The following is a 19,120-nucleotide window of genomic DNA, read 5'->3' on the forward strand; positions in this document are numbered from 1 at the left end:
CCCAATTTGTCCGATTATCCCATGTCAAATGCGCACATGGCAGTGACCGGTGTTGTCAGCACAGTCTCATCATGACCACAAACCACATATGCCAGGACGAACATAGCTCCCTTGGCCGTTCTCCATTGTGCACCACGTTACACACTTATCCCCCTAGCCATCCTGCTCAGTAACCCCTCCAACGCGGCTCCCACCCCAGTCGTCTCAGGCCCCTGCCAGAATACCTTCTCAGCAAGCCTATACTTCCCTCGCGGACCATACAGCATGCCCCCGCGACTGACGAGAGCTGCACGTAGACGCGGGACACCGCCGTGAAGGACAACATCAAAACTTCTTGGACATGCACATTGCGGCCGAGGACTTGCTCGACGGCGCGGATGTTGGCTCTGAAGTGGCGGGAAGCGTTTGCTGGGCCGTGTTAGTGAAGTGTAGGCAAGAGATATGAGTGTGTGTGTGCTCGGCACGTACAGAGGATTTGGTCTCGGATGCCTTGCACTGGGTCTCGGGTCATGGAGCAGGTTACGCATGGTCTTGTTGAGGCTCTTGAGTAAGGAGACGGCTTGGGTGTTGATGTTGATGTTGATTGGGGCCGTGGAGCTGAATGGAACTGTGGCTCGTCGGCGAAAGTGACCTTCTGAGGCTCTCGAGCGATTCTGGTCGATGGCTGGCATCGACCACGTGGAGGCATCGTTATCTACTGCCAGCTCTGTCTAAGGAAGTTTTGCGAACTGGATCGAGCATGCGAGGCTCCTAGTGGATCATCCAGCGCTGCTTTATATAACCGTTGGTGCAGTGCCTGCTCTGGCCATACGGGTGGTGAATATGGTCATGACGCGATGCGCGAGCCGCGATGCCGGTTGTCTCGCAGTGTTGAATGATGAGGGCACGCATAGTCTGGCACATGCTCATCGCAGGAGTAAGTGGTCGCATGTGTGTGCATCTGGTCATGGACCGTGGCTTGGCGCTTGATACTCTGTCTTAGATCTGAGGTGTTAGAGCATGAATGCGTCGAAGCTTATCGGCATATAGCTTGCACGAGTCGAACGCCACGAAGGAGGCTGAAGAAGGAACGAGGTTCTCATTGCCATTTCTCGTGCATCTGTCAAAAACGCCAGGTCTGCTATGTCCAACACCCCGTCGCCCTGCAACCCGATACGAGATCCTACAAGAATGCCACGCCACGCCTTTGCCCATGCCACAACCGAGTCAATTAACCTCTCAATGTATCATCCAGGTTCCCTCTCCGCCTCTTCAGCGGTGAAAATGTGAATCCATCCCCGTCACCAGCAGTCATCAACATTGAGCTGCCAATCTTGCTCGCACCCAAGAATCCTCCTGCCTTCTTCTGTCCAGCACCAAGCGCTCCAAAGCCTCTACCTCCGAGGAACATTTTGCCGGGCAGAGCCTTCGCTGGTGCGGCGCTCTCTTCTTCCTCGTCAAATAGCGTCTTCCCAGTGCCGCCGAGCTTCCTGCTCTTCTTCTCCTTCTTCTTGACTTCCGGCTCAGGGTTGAAGGATGCAAAGTCGACGAGGGACTTGCGCTTCTTCTTCTTTTCGGCAGCTCCTGCTTTCTCGTTGGAGCCATCAGCACTCTTAGTTCTTATCTTCGTCGCTGGCTTGGCAGCAGGTTCGTTCTCTTGACCTTGGCTGTGAACATCTTCGGCTTCTTCGGTGACAATCTCAAGCGCGGGTAGTGCTGCCTTCTGCTTACGTGGTCGGCCAGCTGGCTTCTTCTGGATGTTGCCATCACTCGCTGGTTTTGGCGCAAGTGGCTGCTTCTTGATCTTCGCAGGCTCGACAGTCGGAGAGGGCACATCTTCTGCTTCTTCCTCCGTAGCCTCGTCAGCATCGGCAGGACTATCTGGCAGAATGCTCGCAGTCTTGTTAAGAAAGGGAGTCATCGAAAAGCTTGACTTCTCGCCGATGCCTGCTCCTGCCTTTCGTCCTCGCTTTGCTGCATGTCCATCGCCTGGTGTGCCGAGGGTGGTAGCGTCGGCGTCGAAGGCTGCTGCATTGCGCTTCTTCGTGTTCTTCGCAGCTGGTGCAGATGCTTTCGTGCCCTTCTTCGACTCAGCTACCTCCTCGCGTGCCGCTTCCAGCTCTGCCTCGGTCTCCTTGAGTTTCTCCTTAGTGCTCTTGAGCTTCGCTCGGAACTGGCCAAGCTTCTCATCGAGCAGCTGCTTCTGTGCCTCGAACTCTTCAGCCGCTTTCTGCATCGCCTTCTCGGTCTTTGTGCGGTCTTTTCTTTCCGCGGAGAGCTCTTGTCGGGCCTCGTCAAGCTGCTCGTCGGTCTCAGCAGTGGCATCGGCGCGCTTGGCTGCCCGAGCCGCGACCTTTCTTTCCCTCTCGAGCTCCTTGCGTAGGGTCTCGACAGTCCCCTCGAGCTTTTGCTTGGCCTTTTTCTCCTTCAATAGATCCTTTCGCACATCCTCGACTTGCGTGTTCTCTTGCACAGCCTCAAGCTCCTCTTCTGCCTTTTGCCGTGCACGCTTCTCCCGAGCAAGCTCTTTCCGCACATCGTCAACACTGCTGTCCATCTGGGTCGTTTCAGCAGCTTGCTCGGCGCGTTGTCGAGCGCGCTTCTCTTTTGCCAGTTGTCGCTTGAGATCTTCCACTTGTTCCTCCTGCGCAATCTCGACCCCGGTGTTCCGTCGCTTGGCTTGGGCACGCTTCAGATCGCGTTTCGCGTTCTCTACGTCGCACTGCATGTTGCTGACCAGGCGTTGTAGTTCGAGCTTTTCGGTCATCAGTGCCTCTGTGGATGCAGCCTGTGCTTTGAGGTGTTCCAATTCGGGTCGCAGCACGGACAATTCTCGCGTGAGTGCAAGCTTCTCCGTGAGGAAGGTTTCCGAGTCTTGTGCAGTCGTCTTGAGCGCTTTCGCCTCAGCTTGTAGTGTGCCGACCTCCTGCTCTCGCACGCGCAGCACGGTCTCGACATCCTGCAGACGCGCTTCTGCTTCCTCGGCGCGTGCCAGATTCTCGTTCACCAACACCTCGAAGTTGTTCGACCGGTCCTCTTCTTGGGTGAGAAGATCGCGTAACTCGTTGTTGTCGTCTTCCATGACGTGTATGTCGAAGCGTAACCGTCGCATGTCCTCGTCCTTTGCGATGATGTCGACTAAATGCGTGCTTTGAGCATACTTGAGCTCCATGGCTGAGCTGTGCAGCGACTGCTCGTGCAGCTTGTTGTTGTGTATGGGCGCCATGTTGGCTGGCGCTGCTATTGTGTGCGATGCCGGCATTAGAATGTTCTCACTACACGTCAATGCATGGTGAAGGTGGAGTGAGTGTTTTGGGCGAAGAGTAAACAGACCGGCTCGTGCCGCAGCATGACGACTCACGAGGCGATCTGCCAAGACCTGCATCTCAGAGGACAGCTTTGGTTGCTGTACCTGAGCTTCAGCTGCGACACCCACCACTTCCCTTCTACGCAACACACGATGAGGGTGCGTCAACTCATAGCAACGGCGTTACTGCCACTCACTGCCCTAGCGGCGAAGAAGACTCCGGCCGAGCGATTCGATGCAGCAGTCGCGAAAGCACAACCCATCAATCTCGACGACAAGAGCTACGATGCTCTCACCAAAGCTCCACGCGACTATTCTGCTGCGATCCTCTTGACTGCCATGGACGCAAGATTTGGATGTCAATTGTGTAACGAATTCCAGCCAGAGTGGGAATTGCTAGGAAAGTCATGGACGAAGGGCGACAAGAATAAGGAGTCGAGGCTGGTCTTTGGCACGCTGGACTTCATGGACGGCAAGGGCACCTTCCAGTCGGTATGGCAATACTAGCAGGAGCCAGGAGATAATCAAGATGCTGACATGTGACAGCTTCAACTGCAAACAGCACCAGTCCTGCTTCTCTTCCACCCAACTACTGGTCCACACGCCAGGCCGAACAAGCCGTTGGAGAGACTGGACTTCAACACCGGGTATGTTCGCCGCTGAAGGAGGCATCGTCATAAGCTAGGGTATCGCAGAATGGCTAATATTTCTTCTAGCATCAACAAGGCCGATACAGTCCACCACTGGCTTTCGCGCCAACTGCCAGACCGTCCTCACCCAGCTCTTGTTCGACCGATCAACTACGTCAAGATTGCAGTCACAGTCACCGCTGTACTTGGTGCTGGCACCTTCTTGACTGTCGCTGCGCCATATCTCCTGCCGATTATTCAGAACCGCAACCTATGGGCAGCCATCAGCTTGATTGCTGTGCTTCTATTCACAAGCGGACACATGTTCAACCATATCAGGAAGGTGCCATATGTTCAGGCTGATGGCAAGGGCGGCGTCAGCTACTTTGCAGGTGGCTTCCAGAGCCAGTTTGGTCTTGAGACACAGATCGTTGCAGCCATGTGTAAGTCTGGCAGAAGCACTTTTGCCAGGATCTCGTACTGACGCATCGACAGACGGAGTTCTCTCCTTCGCGACGATCAGCCTTGCACTCAAGGTCCCGCGCATGACAGACCCACGAGCACAACAGATCGCAGTCTTCGTCTGGGGTGGTGTCATCCTTGGCATGTACTCCTTCCTACTCAGCGTCTTCCGCATAAAGAACGGCGGCTACCCCTTCTGGCTGCCACCTTTCTAGGCGTCAAGCGACATGATTGTACAGCGTCAAAAGCAAGAGTGGAAAGCCGACCAGAAGCGCGGCTTTGTTACATATCTTTAGCTGTGTAGTATAGCAGCGAAGAATCTAGAGATGCCAGACCAGGCAGGAGTGAGCGACTTCACTTCATGTTCCAAGCCCAAGCCCAAAATTCTTCGGCTACAGTCAGCGTAACACAGCAACCACCGAATGAGCCATTGTACAGAGTTCCAAAAGGCGCAGGTACCCCGCACGATGGATCTGGCAGGAGACGAACCTGGACAGGGCTCGCGGTTTGCATCAATCTACAACATACATACTACGTCTAACTGCAAAGCATAGCATACATCCTAGCCTATCACCACCACCCCTGAGACACGATGGCCAGCTGGCTTCCAAAAGTCAAAGTAGCCGGTATCACGTCTCGTCTCAACACTACTCTCAGTCACAAGCTAACAACCACCTCAGCCTGCAACGTCGCCCCCGTCTTCCTAGACACTCCAAAGACCATCCAGAAGACCATCTCCCTCATCCGCGAAGCAGCCCATAACCGCGCAGACCTCGTCGTCTTCCCAGAGACTTACATCCCCGCCTTTCCCCTCTGGGCCGCCGTCTCCGCTCCCATTGACAACCACGCTTTCTTCCACAAATTAGCGGAGCAAAGTATCCACATCGACGGCAAAGAAATCAAAACTCTCCAGCAAGAATGCGCCAGTTCGAAACTTTTCGCGCATGTGGGTTTCAATGAAAGGTCGAAGGCAAGTTTGGGGTGTATTTGGAATAGTAGTGTGTTAATCAACGATCAAGGAGAGATTGTGAATCATGCCCGTAAGCTGGTTCCTACGTTTTTCGAGAAATGTGTCTGGGCGCTTGGGGATGGGGAGGGGTTGAAAGTGGTTGATACGGGGCGGTGTGGAAGGGTTGGTAGTTTGATTTGTGGGGAGAATACGAATCCCCTCGCACGGTGGACGTTGATGGCGCAGGGGGAGCAGGTGCATATTTCGACTTGGCCGGCGGTCTGGCCGACGAGACGACCTGTCACGAGTACTGTAGTGCCTGGAGAGGAGAAGGTCGGGAAGCAGTATGACAACATCGCGGCTAACCGGACGAGATCTGCGGCGCATTGCTTTGAGGCGAAGTGTTTTGGGGTCTTGTGTTCGGGGTTTATGGATAAGGCTATGAGGGATGCTATCGTGAAGGCTACGCCTAGTGCTGCTGAGACGCTGGATAGTCTTACGCAGGGTGCTAGTCTTTTCTTGGATCCGACGGGTGCGCAGGTTGGGGAGATGGTGCAGGGTGAGGAGGGCATTGCGTATGCTGAGTTGGATCTGAGCGAGTGTGTTGAGGGGAAGCAGTTCCATGATGTGAGTACTTCTTGCTTATTCCCGGATCATTGGCAAGGTCGCCGTGGAACATTCGGTGTCTTTCGAAGGATTTTGCTGATGATGTTATGCTTCCAGGTCGTTGGCGGGTAACAGAGATATGATGTTTTTGACCTCAAAGTGACGAGGCGAAGGCATGGCGCTGAGACTGCGTTCGATGGTGGTCGAGTTGCGAGGGTCGCTGATGATGTCGCCCCGATTCCAGGAGCTATGGTTCCGGGGACTGAAGTGCGAGAGCATCGGTACAAGAGCTGCGCCGTGTGCGAAGTATGGCATCCACCTGGTCGTGCAGACTGTCCGTAGCGGCTTCCCTCCGCTTCTTCGTTTCTGCAGCGACGTGGGCGGTCAAATGGTCAATTTCATTCATCTCCCTTGTCCACTCCTGCAAGGCTCTGTCTCCCGCGATTCCCCTCAGGCAGCCTTTCTTTCCGATTATCAAGACATGCTCCATCCTAGCTATTTCGGCCGCTACAATCCTTTCCCATTCATGCAGTGCCTGCGCTCCTTTGCCAATTGGACTAGCGGGCCATAGCCATGCCTCCATTCTACGGGCTTGTAGTAGCTCTTTGTATCTCTCGGAGAAGTCGCGCCAGGTCTCAATTGCTGCCTTCGGTGACCTATCTTGTGACGCTGTGACACTAAGACTTCGACTGCCCAGGGGGGTGGGGTCACTCGAAGACCGTTTGGCCTCATCTGGGAAGCTCTTTCTGTCCATGTCGTTGTCTGAGTTACGGGGCGCCTTTGAAGTTGAAGCAGCGTATGAAGGCGGTGCCTCTGCGGGCATGAAATTTCCCGGAAAGCTATGCTGCGGTTGATCCTCGTCCGTCCTCGATCGCTTTGTCTGCTTCTCCATGTTCTCCTTGCAGAATCCTCCTGCTTCTGTCTTGATCGTTGCGTATTCCTTCTTGTCAATCATATCTGACGCCTCGTGGTGCATGTCGTCGCCCTCATCTACACCCTCAGCTTGTATGTGCCTCTGCTTCTTGCCACGGTCGTTCCGAGCTGTTACCTCCCCAACACGCTTTCGCCCAACGTTGACAGCGGTTCCTCCCACCCATTGACCCTGGAACTCCTTGTGTTCGTGGAAGAGATCCAAGATGCGGCCATCTTGAAGGCACATGCGGATTCGGAAAATCTGCTGGGGAACTTGATGCTCGCTCTCCTTTAGTCAGGGCAATGCTGACTTTGACCTGCTCCACCACATCAAGCTGCTCGCGAAAGACATGGAAGAGGCTGAGCAAGAATACATCCTCCACCTGCGTGTGTGGTGGGAATGCGAGAGCCACCTCGTGAGTGTGGCCATTCTGCACAAGGGTGATTTTGAGTCTTGTCGCCGCTCGTGGTGGCATTGTGTTGGCAAGTTTCAAGGTGGTGCTGATGCACTCTGGCTGTGAGGTGGTTGAAGACACTACAGATGTTGATGTCGGCTGAGAGAAAAGAAAGGAGAATGGAAAGTAGAAGTTTTATGTGCTCTACTTGTGATAGACCCTGCATATGCTCGTGTGACTGCCCATGGCAAGAAGTGAAGTCAAGCCTGGTGTTGAAGCTGCACCAGCCAGGAGCACCTTCATATGCGTGCCGCGCCAGTTGCTTCGATAGCTCATTCCCATGTTACACCGATGTTATTCGCTTTGGTCGTCTACTTCGCATGCGCATTTAGAGCTCGTCGTCGTTCTGCTCCACCTTGACTCCAGCCTCGCCTCCCTCCTCAGCCTCAGCCTCAGCCTCCGCGGCGATCTCCTTCTTAGTCTTGCGTCCCTTCTTGGATTTTGGAGTGCTGTCAGCATCGACCTTGTCCTCCATCTCCGCCTTGGACTTGCGCTTCTTGCCACTGGTTGGAGTCTTTGGTGTAGCGGGAGCTGTAGCAGCGACTCCGATCTTGCCACCAGCCTTCTCGACCTTCTTGAACGTGTTGCTGTGAGAGACCTTGACCGAGTTGGCGCTGGCAGACTTGAGGTCGCTAGTCACCTTTTCCCAGTCGCTAGAGACGATATATTATATTAGCTTGCAAGTTGCGTGATGGCTGGGTGCTTAGTCTTGCTCACGTGTTGGTCACATCGCTGTTGAGGTATATGGCGAGGATGCGGTCCTTCTCGACCTCGCTGGCGGTGGTCTTGAAGACCTCGAAGTCCCAGGAGGAACCGGCTGGCTTAGACATCTTGTGCTGTGATGTCGTGTGTGTAGGATACTTGTACTGAGATGATTTGTTAGAATGTGTACTGCTTGTGGTGGTACGGCAGGCGTGGCAAAGCTGTTGTTTGGGGAGAGAAGTTCTAGCAAACGTCGAAATGTTTTGACCGCAATTCTTGTGAGTTTTTGCTTCCGCGAAGCGAAGCACGACCTCACTTCACTTCGCTCTCATTCATTCCACGATGGACCAAAAGGGTCCTCGTTGATTTTCCTCTGACCATTGATCGTGCGGCGAATGGCCTTGATCACCATTGGATCATGCGAGCAGCATGTTCCGGACGTTGGTGGCAGTTTTGGTTGTCTCGAGTCACTTCTTCGCAACTGAACACAGATGGCTCTCGTTCTATCGGGCTGGCTGTTATGTTCCCGCGAAGAAGACCATGATCAGCGGAAAGCACCTTGCGATCCCTGTGTCGGTCGGCCAAGGCGTGTCACCATTTGTGGCCGCTCGCTGGTCTTCAGTGTCGTACGTGCTCGCCACCCCATCGAGAGAGGACCAGGTGAACATCGACTACACCGACCCTACCAGGTATCTCCAATCTTCTACTAACAACCCTGACCTTGGACCAAGGCCCTCAGACACGCCATCAGAGCCAGTGTTGCCAGCTGCCCCGGAGATCCTTCGTACTCGTGCTCAGACCACGAGCGCCACTCGCTTGCAGCAATGCTGGCTGTGCCTGGCATGCTTACTCCAGATTGACAGCGCCCAATAGCCAGGAAAGTCGTATGCATGTCAGCTATGCCTTATCCTTGCCAATGCTATGTCGTTCCATGGATCTGACTCGACCAATGTACACGTTATGTCTTGGCTCTTGGCGAGAGGCTTGTCGTAACGTTGCTTTTGCGGTTGCTGATAAGGACGTCTCCTTTCGGCCGTCCATAGTTCAGAGGGTGTCGTTGCTTGAGCCTTGGGAAATCTAGGGTCCGCGCAAGGAAGAAGAACGAAGAGGAAAGGAGCCTGAGGTGGCAAACTTTTCATAGTTCAACCATTATCCAATTCTCATACATGCTACACAGCAGACCTCGCGCACTGCATCGTCGCTGGAACGAACCACTCTAGAGAGAACGTGTACTGTTCTTGGGGGATATCACAATAAAAACATTCTATGCAAAAAGGCACGCATCACGTTTAGTGACCGCCCTTTTCTTTCTCCCTCCTCGACTTCTCCATCTCTTCGTATGCAACACCGTGCCTGTCGCCGCCGATGCCAGTGTGTGCGTGGCCGTCACTGCTGCCTTCGCTGCCAGCCGGGTCCTTGCCCTCGAGCATTTCGCTGTGTGCTTGGATGCCGTGTCGGTCGCCTTGTGGGATGGCGGCCTCATCGGCTGCTGGGTCGTTGCTGGCGGGTGTCCAGGCCAGGTAGTCACGACGAACCTCAACGTAGTCGTATGCGAACTCGCCGAGCTGGTCGTCATCCATGCCGAGAAGCTCCGCTTCTTCCGAAGCACGGAGCTTAAGGCCTGGAATGTAGTTGACGGCGTATGCGAGAATGGCGCTCATGACGAATGCATATGCGCTGCACGCGGCGATGTAGGCAATCTGCATGTACATCTGCTTCCAGTTGTGGTTGATCCAGCCGCCCTCGAAAGCACCAGTGTTAACGCCGTCGAGACCGATGATGTATGGTGCAGCGAAGACAGCGTTGAAGAGAAGACCGACGATACCAGCGACACCGTGCTCAGCGAACACATCCATCGAGTCGTCAATCTTGATCCAGTACTTGATCTTTGTGCTAAAGTTGGCAATGACACCGGTGGCGATGCCGAGGGCAACGGACGCCCATGGGGTGATGAAACCAGATGCTGGGGTAGCAGCAACGAGACCAGAGATCGTTCCGGAACACCAGCCGACCATCGACCACTTGCGGGCAAGACGCCAATCGAGGAGAACCCAAGTGATGGCGGCAAACATGGCGGTGATGTTGGAGTTCCAGCAGGCCATGACAGCACGGAGGTTGGCACCGAAAGCAGATCCACCGTTGAAGCCCAACCATCCGAACCAGAGCAGGACAGTGCCCAGAGTGATGAGCGACACGTTGTGTGGGCGAAAGTTCAGCATCATCTTCTCTTGTCGTCGACCGAGGACCATCGAGTAGGCGAGAGCAGAGAGACCGGAGCCGATCTCGACGGGACCTCCACCAGCGTAGTCAAGGACACCCCATTTGAATGCCCAGCCGTTGACGTTCCATACCCAGCATGCGATGGGGCAGTAGACGAGCGTTGCCCAGAAGAAGATCCACACGAGCGCAGGCATCAGGCGTCCACGCTCAGCAACGGCGCCCATGACAATGGCAGCAGTGACTGCGCAGAACTGCATCTGGTAAAAGGCGTAGAGAAGATCCGGGATGAGGGCGCTTCCAGGACTTGGCATGGCCAGTGTGTTCATGAGACCAAACTTCTTCAAGTCTCCGATGAAACCGTTCGTCGCATATTGGCTGAAAGCCAATGAGTATCCCCAGAAGTACCATTGAAATGTGATGATCGAGGAAGATCCTAAACAGGCGAAAATCATGCTCAACGCTGACTTTCTTCGTGCAAGACCGGAGTAGAGGAAGGCGAGACCGGGTACCATGACCAACACCATGGCGGAAGCCACGATGATGTAGGCCTGGTCACCAGGGCTGAACCATTGGTTCAAGTTTTCGGTGTCTGCGAATGTATCGTCAGTCTCAGTTCGCCATTCACATCGTTTCGGCAATGAAGCACGTGATGCTCAAATTTCACTTTCTTGATGCCGAAACATTGGTGGAACGTACTCGAATCACCACCGAGATCTGGATTTGTGCCATTGAACGGCGTTGGCGCGCCGATCCAGGAGTACGACATTTCGAAAGCTGTCGTCGAGCTGGTTGCAAGTGTGTATTGCGCTCTTTAGAGTCAATGCGCGAATAAGGGACCCGAGGTCGAGTTGGCGAGCCTCGCCTGTTGCTATGCGGGCAGGAACGTGCTGCAAGGGATGAATGCAGATGCAGACGTCGGCGATAAGCCTCGTGGTTCAGGCTGCGTCAGAGGTGAGGTGGAGAGACCAACAGACGAAGCACACGAGGAGGTAAGATGATATGTCTATCAAGAACAGTCGGAAGGCTAACGCTGTGGGAGCTGGATCAGCGGAGACTAACGGGTCTTATGAGCCGCCTGCTCGAGGTCCAACGATCTGCCCACAGCCAGTGAACCTTAGCACCACATCACCTTATCATGCTAGCCTGGGATGCAGACGAACTTGTGGCGCCGAGATCGTGGAAGGCAGAGTCGCTTGGCTCGCATGGCCGCAGTCGCCCCATGGAAACCTCTCATCAAGCTTAGCGATAGCTTTCTTTTGTTGCGGCAGCGCATGTGCAGGGCGACCGCCGACATGCACATCCATGTAGCCCGCGCTGGTTCCACATGCTGACAGGATCTTGGGTAGACCCTTGAACCTGAGACTGTGTCTGGCTTTGATTCCACCGAGCCAGTTTTGCCAGCAGCAGGAACGAACGTCTGACTGGGCGCCCTGCTCGCCGTGTTACCGCACCAGCAGCGTGCGATTATCGCGGCTGGCATCCTGCGCCTTCTCGTGCCCAGCGACTTTGCGCCTCGTGGCATGACGGACCAGGCGTGGCTAATCTCGTAGCTATTTGCTACAAAGAATGCAAACAATCGATGTTCCTTATCAGTGACGATGAAGTGAAGTGATTAAAGTTGGGCCAGCAGCTTGCGCGACCACTATAATTGGACAATGGGCCAGGATATCGTCAAGGGTCTTGGCTCCTGCACTGCCGCGATTCGCCGGTCGTGCCTGCCTTATCTTTGCCAGACCAAAGCAGCGTAGCGTCTCATCATCCGAGGGATGTTTCGAACATTCGTTGGAAGAGAGCTGCTAGATAACGAGGACTCAAATACAATTGGCATCGCCAAACGACACTCGGCAGCCGCGACAATCGACGTTCGCTTGTCCAGCAGAAAACCCAACAATCGAAAGAAAAGATACGCCTTCTTGGCGGTGGAAAGAGGAAAGAACGCAGGCGACCATCATGAGATGCCACACCGCCAAGCAACGGCTGCAGAAACACTCTCCCACGCTGTCGGACCTGGGGAAGATTCCAAGGTTGGCTGCGCTTGCGTACCTTCCATCCACTCTCCTCCGCTAAACGAGAATTACATGAATCCTGCTATAAGAGTTGTGTATCGCACTAGCACCTGATTGAGGCGTCCTCCGACCTTCGGCGAGCCCTGAACCATACATGATACTACGGCCAGCTATCGGCAATCTCCTTGGCGCAATCCTTCAACAACCAGGCCAGAACGTTGAGTGCACTTCACTGCGCCAGCCGTGTCGCGTGCCGTGTTGGTAGCGTGTTCACCGACCCGGATGTCTACGCACGCTCGTCCATCGGCATCCATCGATGGCACCAACAATGCATCCAACATCGTCGCGACACATGTTTGACACTATGTTGACGTCTCTCAAGACCATCCTGACAACTCAAGGATAGCCAACGTAACGGAAAGGTCGGCCTGGCGGTCAACCCCGACACCATGTTGGTGCTGCCACGGCTACCACTTCAGGCTGTTGGAACGCCCTGAAAGACAACACAGATGTGACACCACTGTTTAGTGACGTTCCAGGTACCCAAGTCCCGGGCACGTCGGAACTGAGATCTATTTTACAGGCATTTCGCACAATGCCGCATCCCGTGCCAGGCTTCGTGGTGTAATACCGATGCGCTGACGCCTTGATGCTGGTGTCAATCTTCGTTGACATCCGGCAAACTCACAGCTTCTTCTAATCATTTTTCAACTTCACTCGCAGATTGAATCCTTCGCAGGCGCCACCCAGGGATGGCACAATGATGCCAGAGTACAAACAAATGATTACCACCAGCATAGCGCTGCACTAGCAACACCCCAGATCATTTCCGGAGTCCGCACCACCAGCTCCAACACCGCGCAGCAGAAGTAGCGACTTCGTCCTCTACCACAGAGGACCTATTCAAAACTCGTCCGATACTTTCCACCATCTGCACTACCTGGTATCAAACGCTCACGGACCGTCGCTGACCGCAATTCTCCGGAAGTATGTTGGGGTTTTGGCATCCACGTGTCAAAGAATCTCAGACAGCTGTCGTGACTCGGTGCCTTGACTTTACAGCAGATCACCGACGAGGCATCGCTGGCGGCTGCGCATAAATTAGAGCGCGCTGCACTTCGACTCGAGCCTTTCCTGCCGCGCAACTTTCATACGAACAAGATTTTTCAAGCTTTCGCAACTCGTTTCCAGCGAACAAACGCAAAGTGACAAAGTGGTAGCGATGCGCTGTGCACTTCGGGCAACCTCGATGGTGTCTGAGTCTGTCCACGGCGCTATATAGACCTCGCACTCGTTCGTAACTCTATATCCGATACTCTTCCGTGCTACCACTGTCCTAAACATTTCCGACGACCAACGCTATGCATCCTTACCAACTCCTCGCTGACATGCAGTGAACCCAACACCCATTCCGCCAAAAATCTTCGCTTTCAGCACAAAGCCGACACTATGCGATGCAGTAGAACGACACAGCAACAACCATCATCATCCACCCTGCAAACTTCGCTAATTGCACAGCATCGCCCTTTGGAATGTTACCAGTCGCAGCAACGGCATCGCCCAAGTACCAAGCACCGATATCCGTCAACTCGCCCTTTTGCGTGAGCATTGCGGCGTTGGGTCCGACATTCGATACATCCGACCGGAAAGATCCAAAGTACGAGTATCGCTGGATATATGGCACACGGTTCAAGAAAGCACTGCTCTGGTTGTAAAAGTCCTGCGCGACTTCGAGATCCTGGTTCGGGAGTCCATACTCCGTCACCCACATTGTCGAGATATTCTGGTATGTGGCATTGACCTGTCCAATATGGCTCGCCAACCCTTGGAAGTCTCCATAGTAATGCACAGGCAAGAAGTCCACTGAGCATCCTCCAGCACATTGCATGAAGAAGTTCTGTAACCACGTGAACCCCGTCGGCGCAGATGTGACAGTAGGACCACCAAGCTTGATACCCAAGTCCTTCAATGGCTCGATCTGCTGTTTCCACATTTCGGCCGCAGTCTGCGCGTCTACACAGCTTCCGCCATAGACCTGTCCACACCCATCTGGTTCGTCGAAGGCGAGGACGTAGGAGACGTTCATCCCTCCATCCTTGAGGTCCTTGACTGTTGTGTAGAAATTGCTATCGCTGCCCGCGCCCCAAAGCATTGGCACGAATTCGAGCTTGTTGTTGAGTTGGCTGGTCGGCTCTGACTCGTAATTGTAGTACCATCTTATGTCCGAGGCAGAGGTCCAGAAGTGATCATCTTTCTTATTCTCGGTCTCGACGTAGACAAGGCCGCGTTTGGTGGAGGTGAGGACTGCTTGTTCAGCGAGGGCGAGTGGGAGGGAAAGTATGGATGCGACGATGGAGGTGCGCATTGTTGCTGTGCATCGCGCAAGAGCAGGAAGAGTGTATAGATCAGGTCTTCTGGCAGCTCCTTCAGCTATTACGTGCAGCTGCGTATCATAGCACCTTGGCTGCATTCGCTCCCCCTGGCAATGATGGCGCAAAACCTGTTCCCGTCTGAATCTGAAGCGGATGCTGAAGGGGAGAGAATGAAACAACAAGCGCTCAAGGAGAACGACGAGAAGAAAGACCGCAAACCTGTTGAACACGCGTTGCGCGAGGCATTCTGCTAAGAAGGGTACTGAAAGATACTACGACTTTTCCGTCACGATACTCTCGGCGGATTGCGTATATGCCGTGGTGTTGGGCGGCTTGAGTTCTGTAGACAGAAGGATGAGATCCACGATGGGACCGGATTGAGACGAAGTGAGTCTGGAAGTGTTCTAGTTGTCGTGATAGAGTTCGGGAGGCGCGGTCAATTGGGAGGTCTGGTCCACCGCCGAGAGCCGGTGGGACGTGCTGGTGTCTTGCACGTGTTGATGGGAGCCGGGCAGGGCCGTCTTCTCATGTACACGTCCACGAAGAGAGATGTTGCTTGCTTGTCGTACCTCCTATGTTGGATAAGGAAAGTCGCGACAAGATGAAGAAGGTGGCAAGCCTTGGACGAATCACGATGAGAGATCCTTGTCGGCTGAATCAGCCTGCCAGCTCTCGGCGCGTCTCATCTTGTTAGTCCATCGCAAGGCACATCATCTCTGGGCTGGACCCATGACTTGGCAATCAGTAGCCTATCTTCTTGATCGAGCATGGCAGCAGCAGCCTCAGTCCCTGACGCGATAGCACCCACACAGAAGAAGCGACCCAGGCTGAATCCAGCGCGACGAAAGACAGCCAAGGCCAAGGTGCAGTCTGAGGCAACACCAGCCGTGTCAGTGGCGAAGACAAGAGGCGAAAGCGCACTGGAAGTCAAGAAATCGAGTCCGACCGCGAGCATCAAGCCAAAGCCCTCGACAAGGCAGAACTCGATCCCCACGGCGTGTTCATCTAGTCATAGCGTTGTGAAGCCGACGAGAGCGGCACCAAAGTCCTCTCAAAAGTGCCAGAACTCCGCGAAACAAGATCTTCCTCCTCCTCCAGGAGCAGGTGGCGGAAGTAATGCCAGTACTGTCGCTCTGGCAGCGCCCTCTTTCGTGACTGGGGGTCTTCTAGGCTGCGCAGCGGGCGCCGCCGTCTTGCTCGGAAGTGGTCTTTTAAAGAATGCAGTCGGGGTCGATTCTGCTGTCCTGGCTGCTCGCAGTGCGAAGGCCGTGCTGAACAACCTGATCGACGACTCAATCACGAGCATGAAGGCCGGTACCTATAGCTCCGCCGATTCGCTGGACATGCTGCGGAGAACAACCCTGGCATATGCAACTCTCGTACCCGGAGGTGCACCCTTTGTTGAGCGGATGTTCCGTGAGGTCGAGATGATCCGTAGGCAGCGCGGACATGAAGTGGACAAAGTCGTGGCTGATGCCAGTGCTGAGCTGTCTGTCGCCGGCAAGAAAGGCGCGGGTCCAGCTGAGCTGCAAAGCATCATCGTGAGCAACCTGGTCAAGATTTCACAATTTGCTGGCACAGCAACGCAAGACATCGTGGCTCGTAACCCACGATTGAGCCCATTCCGAGACGGTGCTGCCAAAGCACTGAGGCCACCACCTCAACCCAAGACACCTACGCTCAAGCTGAACATGACGATGAAGCAAAAGCAGACTGCCGCTGCGTGATCTCAATCGTTGAATATGCTGGCTTGATGAACGATGCTGCGCATTCTGATCATGGCAGGCGGCATCTATAGCTCACAATGATTGACATCGCCTTCTCGATGCACCATTCTATGGACGGCCTCACACGGGACCCAGGCCCGGCAGGTCCGTGTCGCAATGGTGCGAAGAACTTCAAGGCAACCACTTGAGCCACCATAGCACGAGACGCCTAGTCGGTGCGACAGTATCTTGTGGGATGCTCGAGATCCGGCACGGCAATGCGTACAATGAGCGCCCTGCATCCGCCATGTGTTCAGGAACCAATCCTGTGGAGCTTGTCTCCACTTCCCACGACCAACTGCTGCTTTCTCGCAGCGGACGAAACAGATGCAGATGAAGAGGCCAACTTCAAGCCAATTGCCATGGTCGCTGATATTGCCAATGCCGCGCCACTGTGCATTTCCTTGATCTGGTTTCACATTGAAGCTATGTAGCACCAAGTGACGACCTCCAAGCTTTCTAGGCCTTGCCAGTAAACAAGCCGTCCCGCTGTCCAGAATCGCCAAATGCGGAGCCCCAGGTTCCGGGAGTGACGATGGAAGTGTCCTCATATGGCACGCAGGTGGTGTTCCGGGCTCCATTAGGCAGGTGAGTGGCATCTCGTGGCATCGACTTGAACTACGTTACCATATATCATTGTTGGTCGGGATGTATATCCACACAGTACAGGAGTCAGCAAGTTCTTGTGCGAGCATACTCTGACAACGGCCACGATGTTGCCAGTCGCTACTCTCCTCTCTCTGGCACTCGTCGGCAGTGCGGTAGCAGTCCCAAAGGCAAAGGCACCTCCAGCTGGTTTCGTCACAACTGCAGGAACCAAGTTCCAACTGGACGGCAAAGACTTCTACTTCGCCGGTAGCAATGCCTACTACTTTCCCTTCAACAACAATCAGACAGATGTCGAACTTGGCATGCGCGCTGCAAAGAATGCTGGCCTGACCGTGTTCCGGACCTGGGGCTTCAATGACAAGAACGTAACATACTCAGCGACAGGCCTGCCACAGTATGGCGCAGAAGGCGCAGGTTCCACCGATGTCGTCTTCCAGAGATTCGCCAATGGCAAGTCGACGATTGACCTGACCGCATTCGACAAGGTAGTCAACGCAGCAACACAGACTGGCATCAAGCTTGTCGTGTGTATGACGAACAACTGGGCAGACTATGGTGGCATGGACGTCTACACTGTGAATTTGGGCGGCAAGTATCATGACGACGTATGTCCAGCTCGCTTCCTATATTTCACGATGTCAACGCTAACGTTTGACAGTTCTACCGCTTGCCCGCGATCAAGGATGCGTACAAGAGATATGCTAAGGCCGTGGTCACACGCTACAAGAACAGCCCAGCGATCATGGCATGGGAGCTTGCAAATGAGCCTCGCTGTCAAGCCGATGGGGTCCGCAACCTTCCACGCAGTGAGAATTGCACACCGGACATACTGACCTCCTGGATGGACGAGATGAGCACATACATCAAATCGCTCGATCCGAATCACCTTGTCACTACTGGATCTGAAGGTGGCTACAATATCCCCAGCAACCCCGACGGCTTCTACAATGGCTATGATGGTGGTGATTTCGAGAAGGAGCTGAAGTTGAAGAACATTGACTTCAACACTTTCCACACTTACCCAGATTGGTGGAGCAAGACCGTGCAGTGGGCGAACCAGTGGATCAAGGATCATGCTGCGACGGGACAGGAAGTGGGCAAGCCAGTCGTTCACGAAGAGTATGGCTGGCTTACACCCGCTGCGCGTCTCGAATATCTCGGTAAGACAGCTGCAGCCAACGAAACGCGTGTCAACGTATTGGGTCTATGGCAGAACACCACCTTGGCCCTGAAGGTGTCAGACATGTACTGGCAGTTCGGTTACTCCGGATTCTCGTATGGCAGGAACCATAATGATGGTTTCACGATCTATCTTGATGAGTAAGTGATGCTTGAACATTACATCAACGAACTACCACTAACTACTCGTAGCGCCGAGGCGCAGCCACTCGTGTACCAGCATGCGGCACGAGTGAATGCTCTCAAAGGTCCACAAAGGTATGGCCGTTAGCTACAACGAATGATTGCTGGTGGGCAGAGAGCAGCAGAAAGTCCAAGAATCGACTGTAAATCGTTGTAGCAAACACGTCTACAAAGCTTTGATGACCATAAGATACTGTTGCCCTCGCATCCAATTCTCTGTCCATCACAGGGTTACATAGCCATACCAATAACAGACCATCTCCATCAATGCCAGCTCCAATGTTCCCAACCACAACCTCCGACATCGCTTCCATCGCCACCAGTGCCGCCATCATCTTCGGCATGTACAAACTCGACCGGGGCGCCCAGCGCCAGCGAGGCCTCATGGAGGGACCTGGCGACTTACAAGACCAGCAGATCGACGAGTTCATGAAGAGATGTGGAAAACTCTCAGCGCTCTGCACCTTTGCCACTGCCGGAAATGGCGCATTTCTGTACAATATGGGCGGTGGTGCTTTAAGCTGGGTGCTTTAAGCTGGGCACTTTGTGCCACTGCGTTGAGGATGCTTTGGAAGGTTGAATGGGGTTGGGGAGAGCTTGGAGTGAAGCTGGAGGGGTTGAAGAAGGCGGAGGAGGCGGGGGTTGAGATGGATTAGGGGAAGGAGGTGGACGTTGTGTGGATAGTGGTGTGAGGTGAAGTGATAGAGGCGTGCTGAGGCGAGATGTGAGGTACACGGGTAGCCTGGGCACTGCCATTGCTCACAGGTATTGTGGTCAATAAGTC

At 54.2% G+C, this 19,120-nt stretch overlaps 10 protein-coding genes across 10 annotated transcripts; 5 read left to right on the forward strand and 5 right to left on the reverse strand.

Annotated features, from left to right (window-relative positions):
* Window positions 1-1,210: 1,210 nt before the first annotated feature.
* On the reverse strand, window positions 1,211-3,241 carry CLAFUR5_09336 (uncharacterized protein; the record flags this gene model as incomplete). The annotated part of the gene is made up of 1 exon (XM_047908484.1): window positions 1,211-3,241. The coding sequence occupies one exon, from the start codon at window positions 3,239-3,241 to the stop codon at window positions 1,211-1,213; it is 2,031 nt and encodes a 676-aa protein (XP_047766360.1).
* A 198-nt stretch (window positions 3,242-3,439) lies between these two features.
* On the forward strand, window positions 3,440-4,592 carry CLAFUR5_09337 (Magnesium transporter protein 1; the record flags this gene model as incomplete). The annotated part of the gene is made up of 4 exons (XM_047908485.1): window positions 3,440-3,778; window positions 3,833-3,933; window positions 4,003-4,358; window positions 4,411-4,592. The coding sequence occupies 4 exons, from the start codon at window positions 3,440-3,442 to the stop codon at window positions 4,590-4,592; spliced, it is 978 nt and encodes a 325-aa protein (XP_047766359.1).
* Window positions 4,593-4,969: 377 nt separating this feature from the next.
* On the forward strand, window positions 4,970-6,064 carry CLAFUR5_09338 (Nitrilase; the record flags this gene model as incomplete). The annotated part of the gene is made up of 3 exons (XM_047908486.1): window positions 4,970-5,003; window positions 5,058-5,953; window positions 6,050-6,064. The coding sequence occupies 3 exons, from the start codon at window positions 4,970-4,972 to the stop codon at window positions 6,062-6,064; spliced, it is 945 nt and encodes a 314-aa protein (XP_047766358.1).
* A 115-nt stretch (window positions 6,065-6,179) lies between these two features.
* On the reverse strand, window positions 6,180-7,091 carry CLAFUR5_09339 (uncharacterized protein; the record flags this gene model as incomplete). Its single annotated transcript, XM_047908487.1, has 1 exon — window positions 6,180-7,091. One exon carries the CDS (start codon window positions 7,089-7,091, stop codon window positions 6,180-6,182), a length of 912 nt encoding a protein of 303 aa, XP_047766201.1.
* Window positions 7,092-7,627: 536 nt separating this feature from the next.
* Window positions 7,628-8,129, reverse strand: CLAFUR5_09340 (uncharacterized protein; the record flags this gene model as incomplete). Its single annotated transcript, XM_047908488.1, has 2 exons — window positions 7,628-7,952; window positions 8,017-8,129. The coding sequence occupies 2 exons, from the start codon at window positions 8,127-8,129 to the stop codon at window positions 7,628-7,630; spliced, it is 438 nt and encodes a 145-aa protein (XP_047766634.1).
* Window positions 8,130-9,290: 1,161 nt separating this feature from the next.
* CLAFUR5_09341 (Ammonium transporter MEP3) lies at window positions 9,291-10,987 on the reverse strand (the record flags this gene model as incomplete). Its single annotated transcript, XM_047908489.1, has 2 exons — window positions 9,291-10,810; window positions 10,918-10,987. 2 exons carry the CDS (start codon window positions 10,985-10,987, stop codon window positions 9,291-9,293), a joined length of 1,590 nt encoding a protein of 529 aa, XP_047765859.1.
* Window positions 10,988-13,674: 2,687 nt separating this feature from the next.
* Window positions 13,675-14,592, reverse strand: CLAFUR5_09342 (Alkali-sensitive linkage protein 1; the record flags this gene model as incomplete). The annotated part of the gene is made up of 1 exon (XM_047908490.1): window positions 13,675-14,592. One exon carries the CDS (start codon window positions 14,590-14,592, stop codon window positions 13,675-13,677), a length of 918 nt encoding a protein of 305 aa, XP_047765972.1.
* A 774-nt stretch (window positions 14,593-15,366) lies between these two features.
* Window positions 15,367-16,326, forward strand: CLAFUR5_09343 (uncharacterized protein; the record flags this gene model as incomplete). Its single annotated transcript, XM_047908491.1, has 1 exon — window positions 15,367-16,326. The coding sequence occupies one exon, from the start codon at window positions 15,367-15,369 to the stop codon at window positions 16,324-16,326; it is 960 nt and encodes a 319-aa protein (XP_047765855.1).
* Window positions 16,327-17,078: 752 nt separating this feature from the next.
* On the forward strand, window positions 17,079-18,298 carry CLAFUR5_09344 (putative mannan endo-1,4-beta-mannosidase C; the record flags this gene model as incomplete). The annotated part of the gene is made up of 2 exons (XM_047908492.1): window positions 17,079-17,579; window positions 17,633-18,298. 2 exons carry the CDS (start codon window positions 17,079-17,081, stop codon window positions 18,296-18,298), a joined length of 1,167 nt encoding a protein of 388 aa, XP_047765970.1.
* A 317-nt stretch (window positions 18,299-18,615) lies between these two features.
* Window positions 18,616-18,870, forward strand: CLAFUR5_09345 (uncharacterized protein; the record flags this gene model as incomplete). The annotated part of the gene is made up of 1 exon (XM_047908493.1): window positions 18,616-18,870. One exon carries the CDS (start codon window positions 18,616-18,618, stop codon window positions 18,868-18,870), a length of 255 nt encoding a protein of 84 aa, XP_047765971.1.
* Window positions 18,871-19,120: the final 250 nt, after the last annotated feature.

Source organism: Fulvia fulva, chromosome 9 (assembly GCF_020509005.1).
Source record: "Fulvia fulva chromosome 9, complete sequence".
In the NCBI taxonomy this organism is placed as follows: Eukaryota; Fungi; Ascomycota; class Dothideomycetes; order Mycosphaerellales; family Mycosphaerellaceae; genus Fulvia; species Fulvia fulva.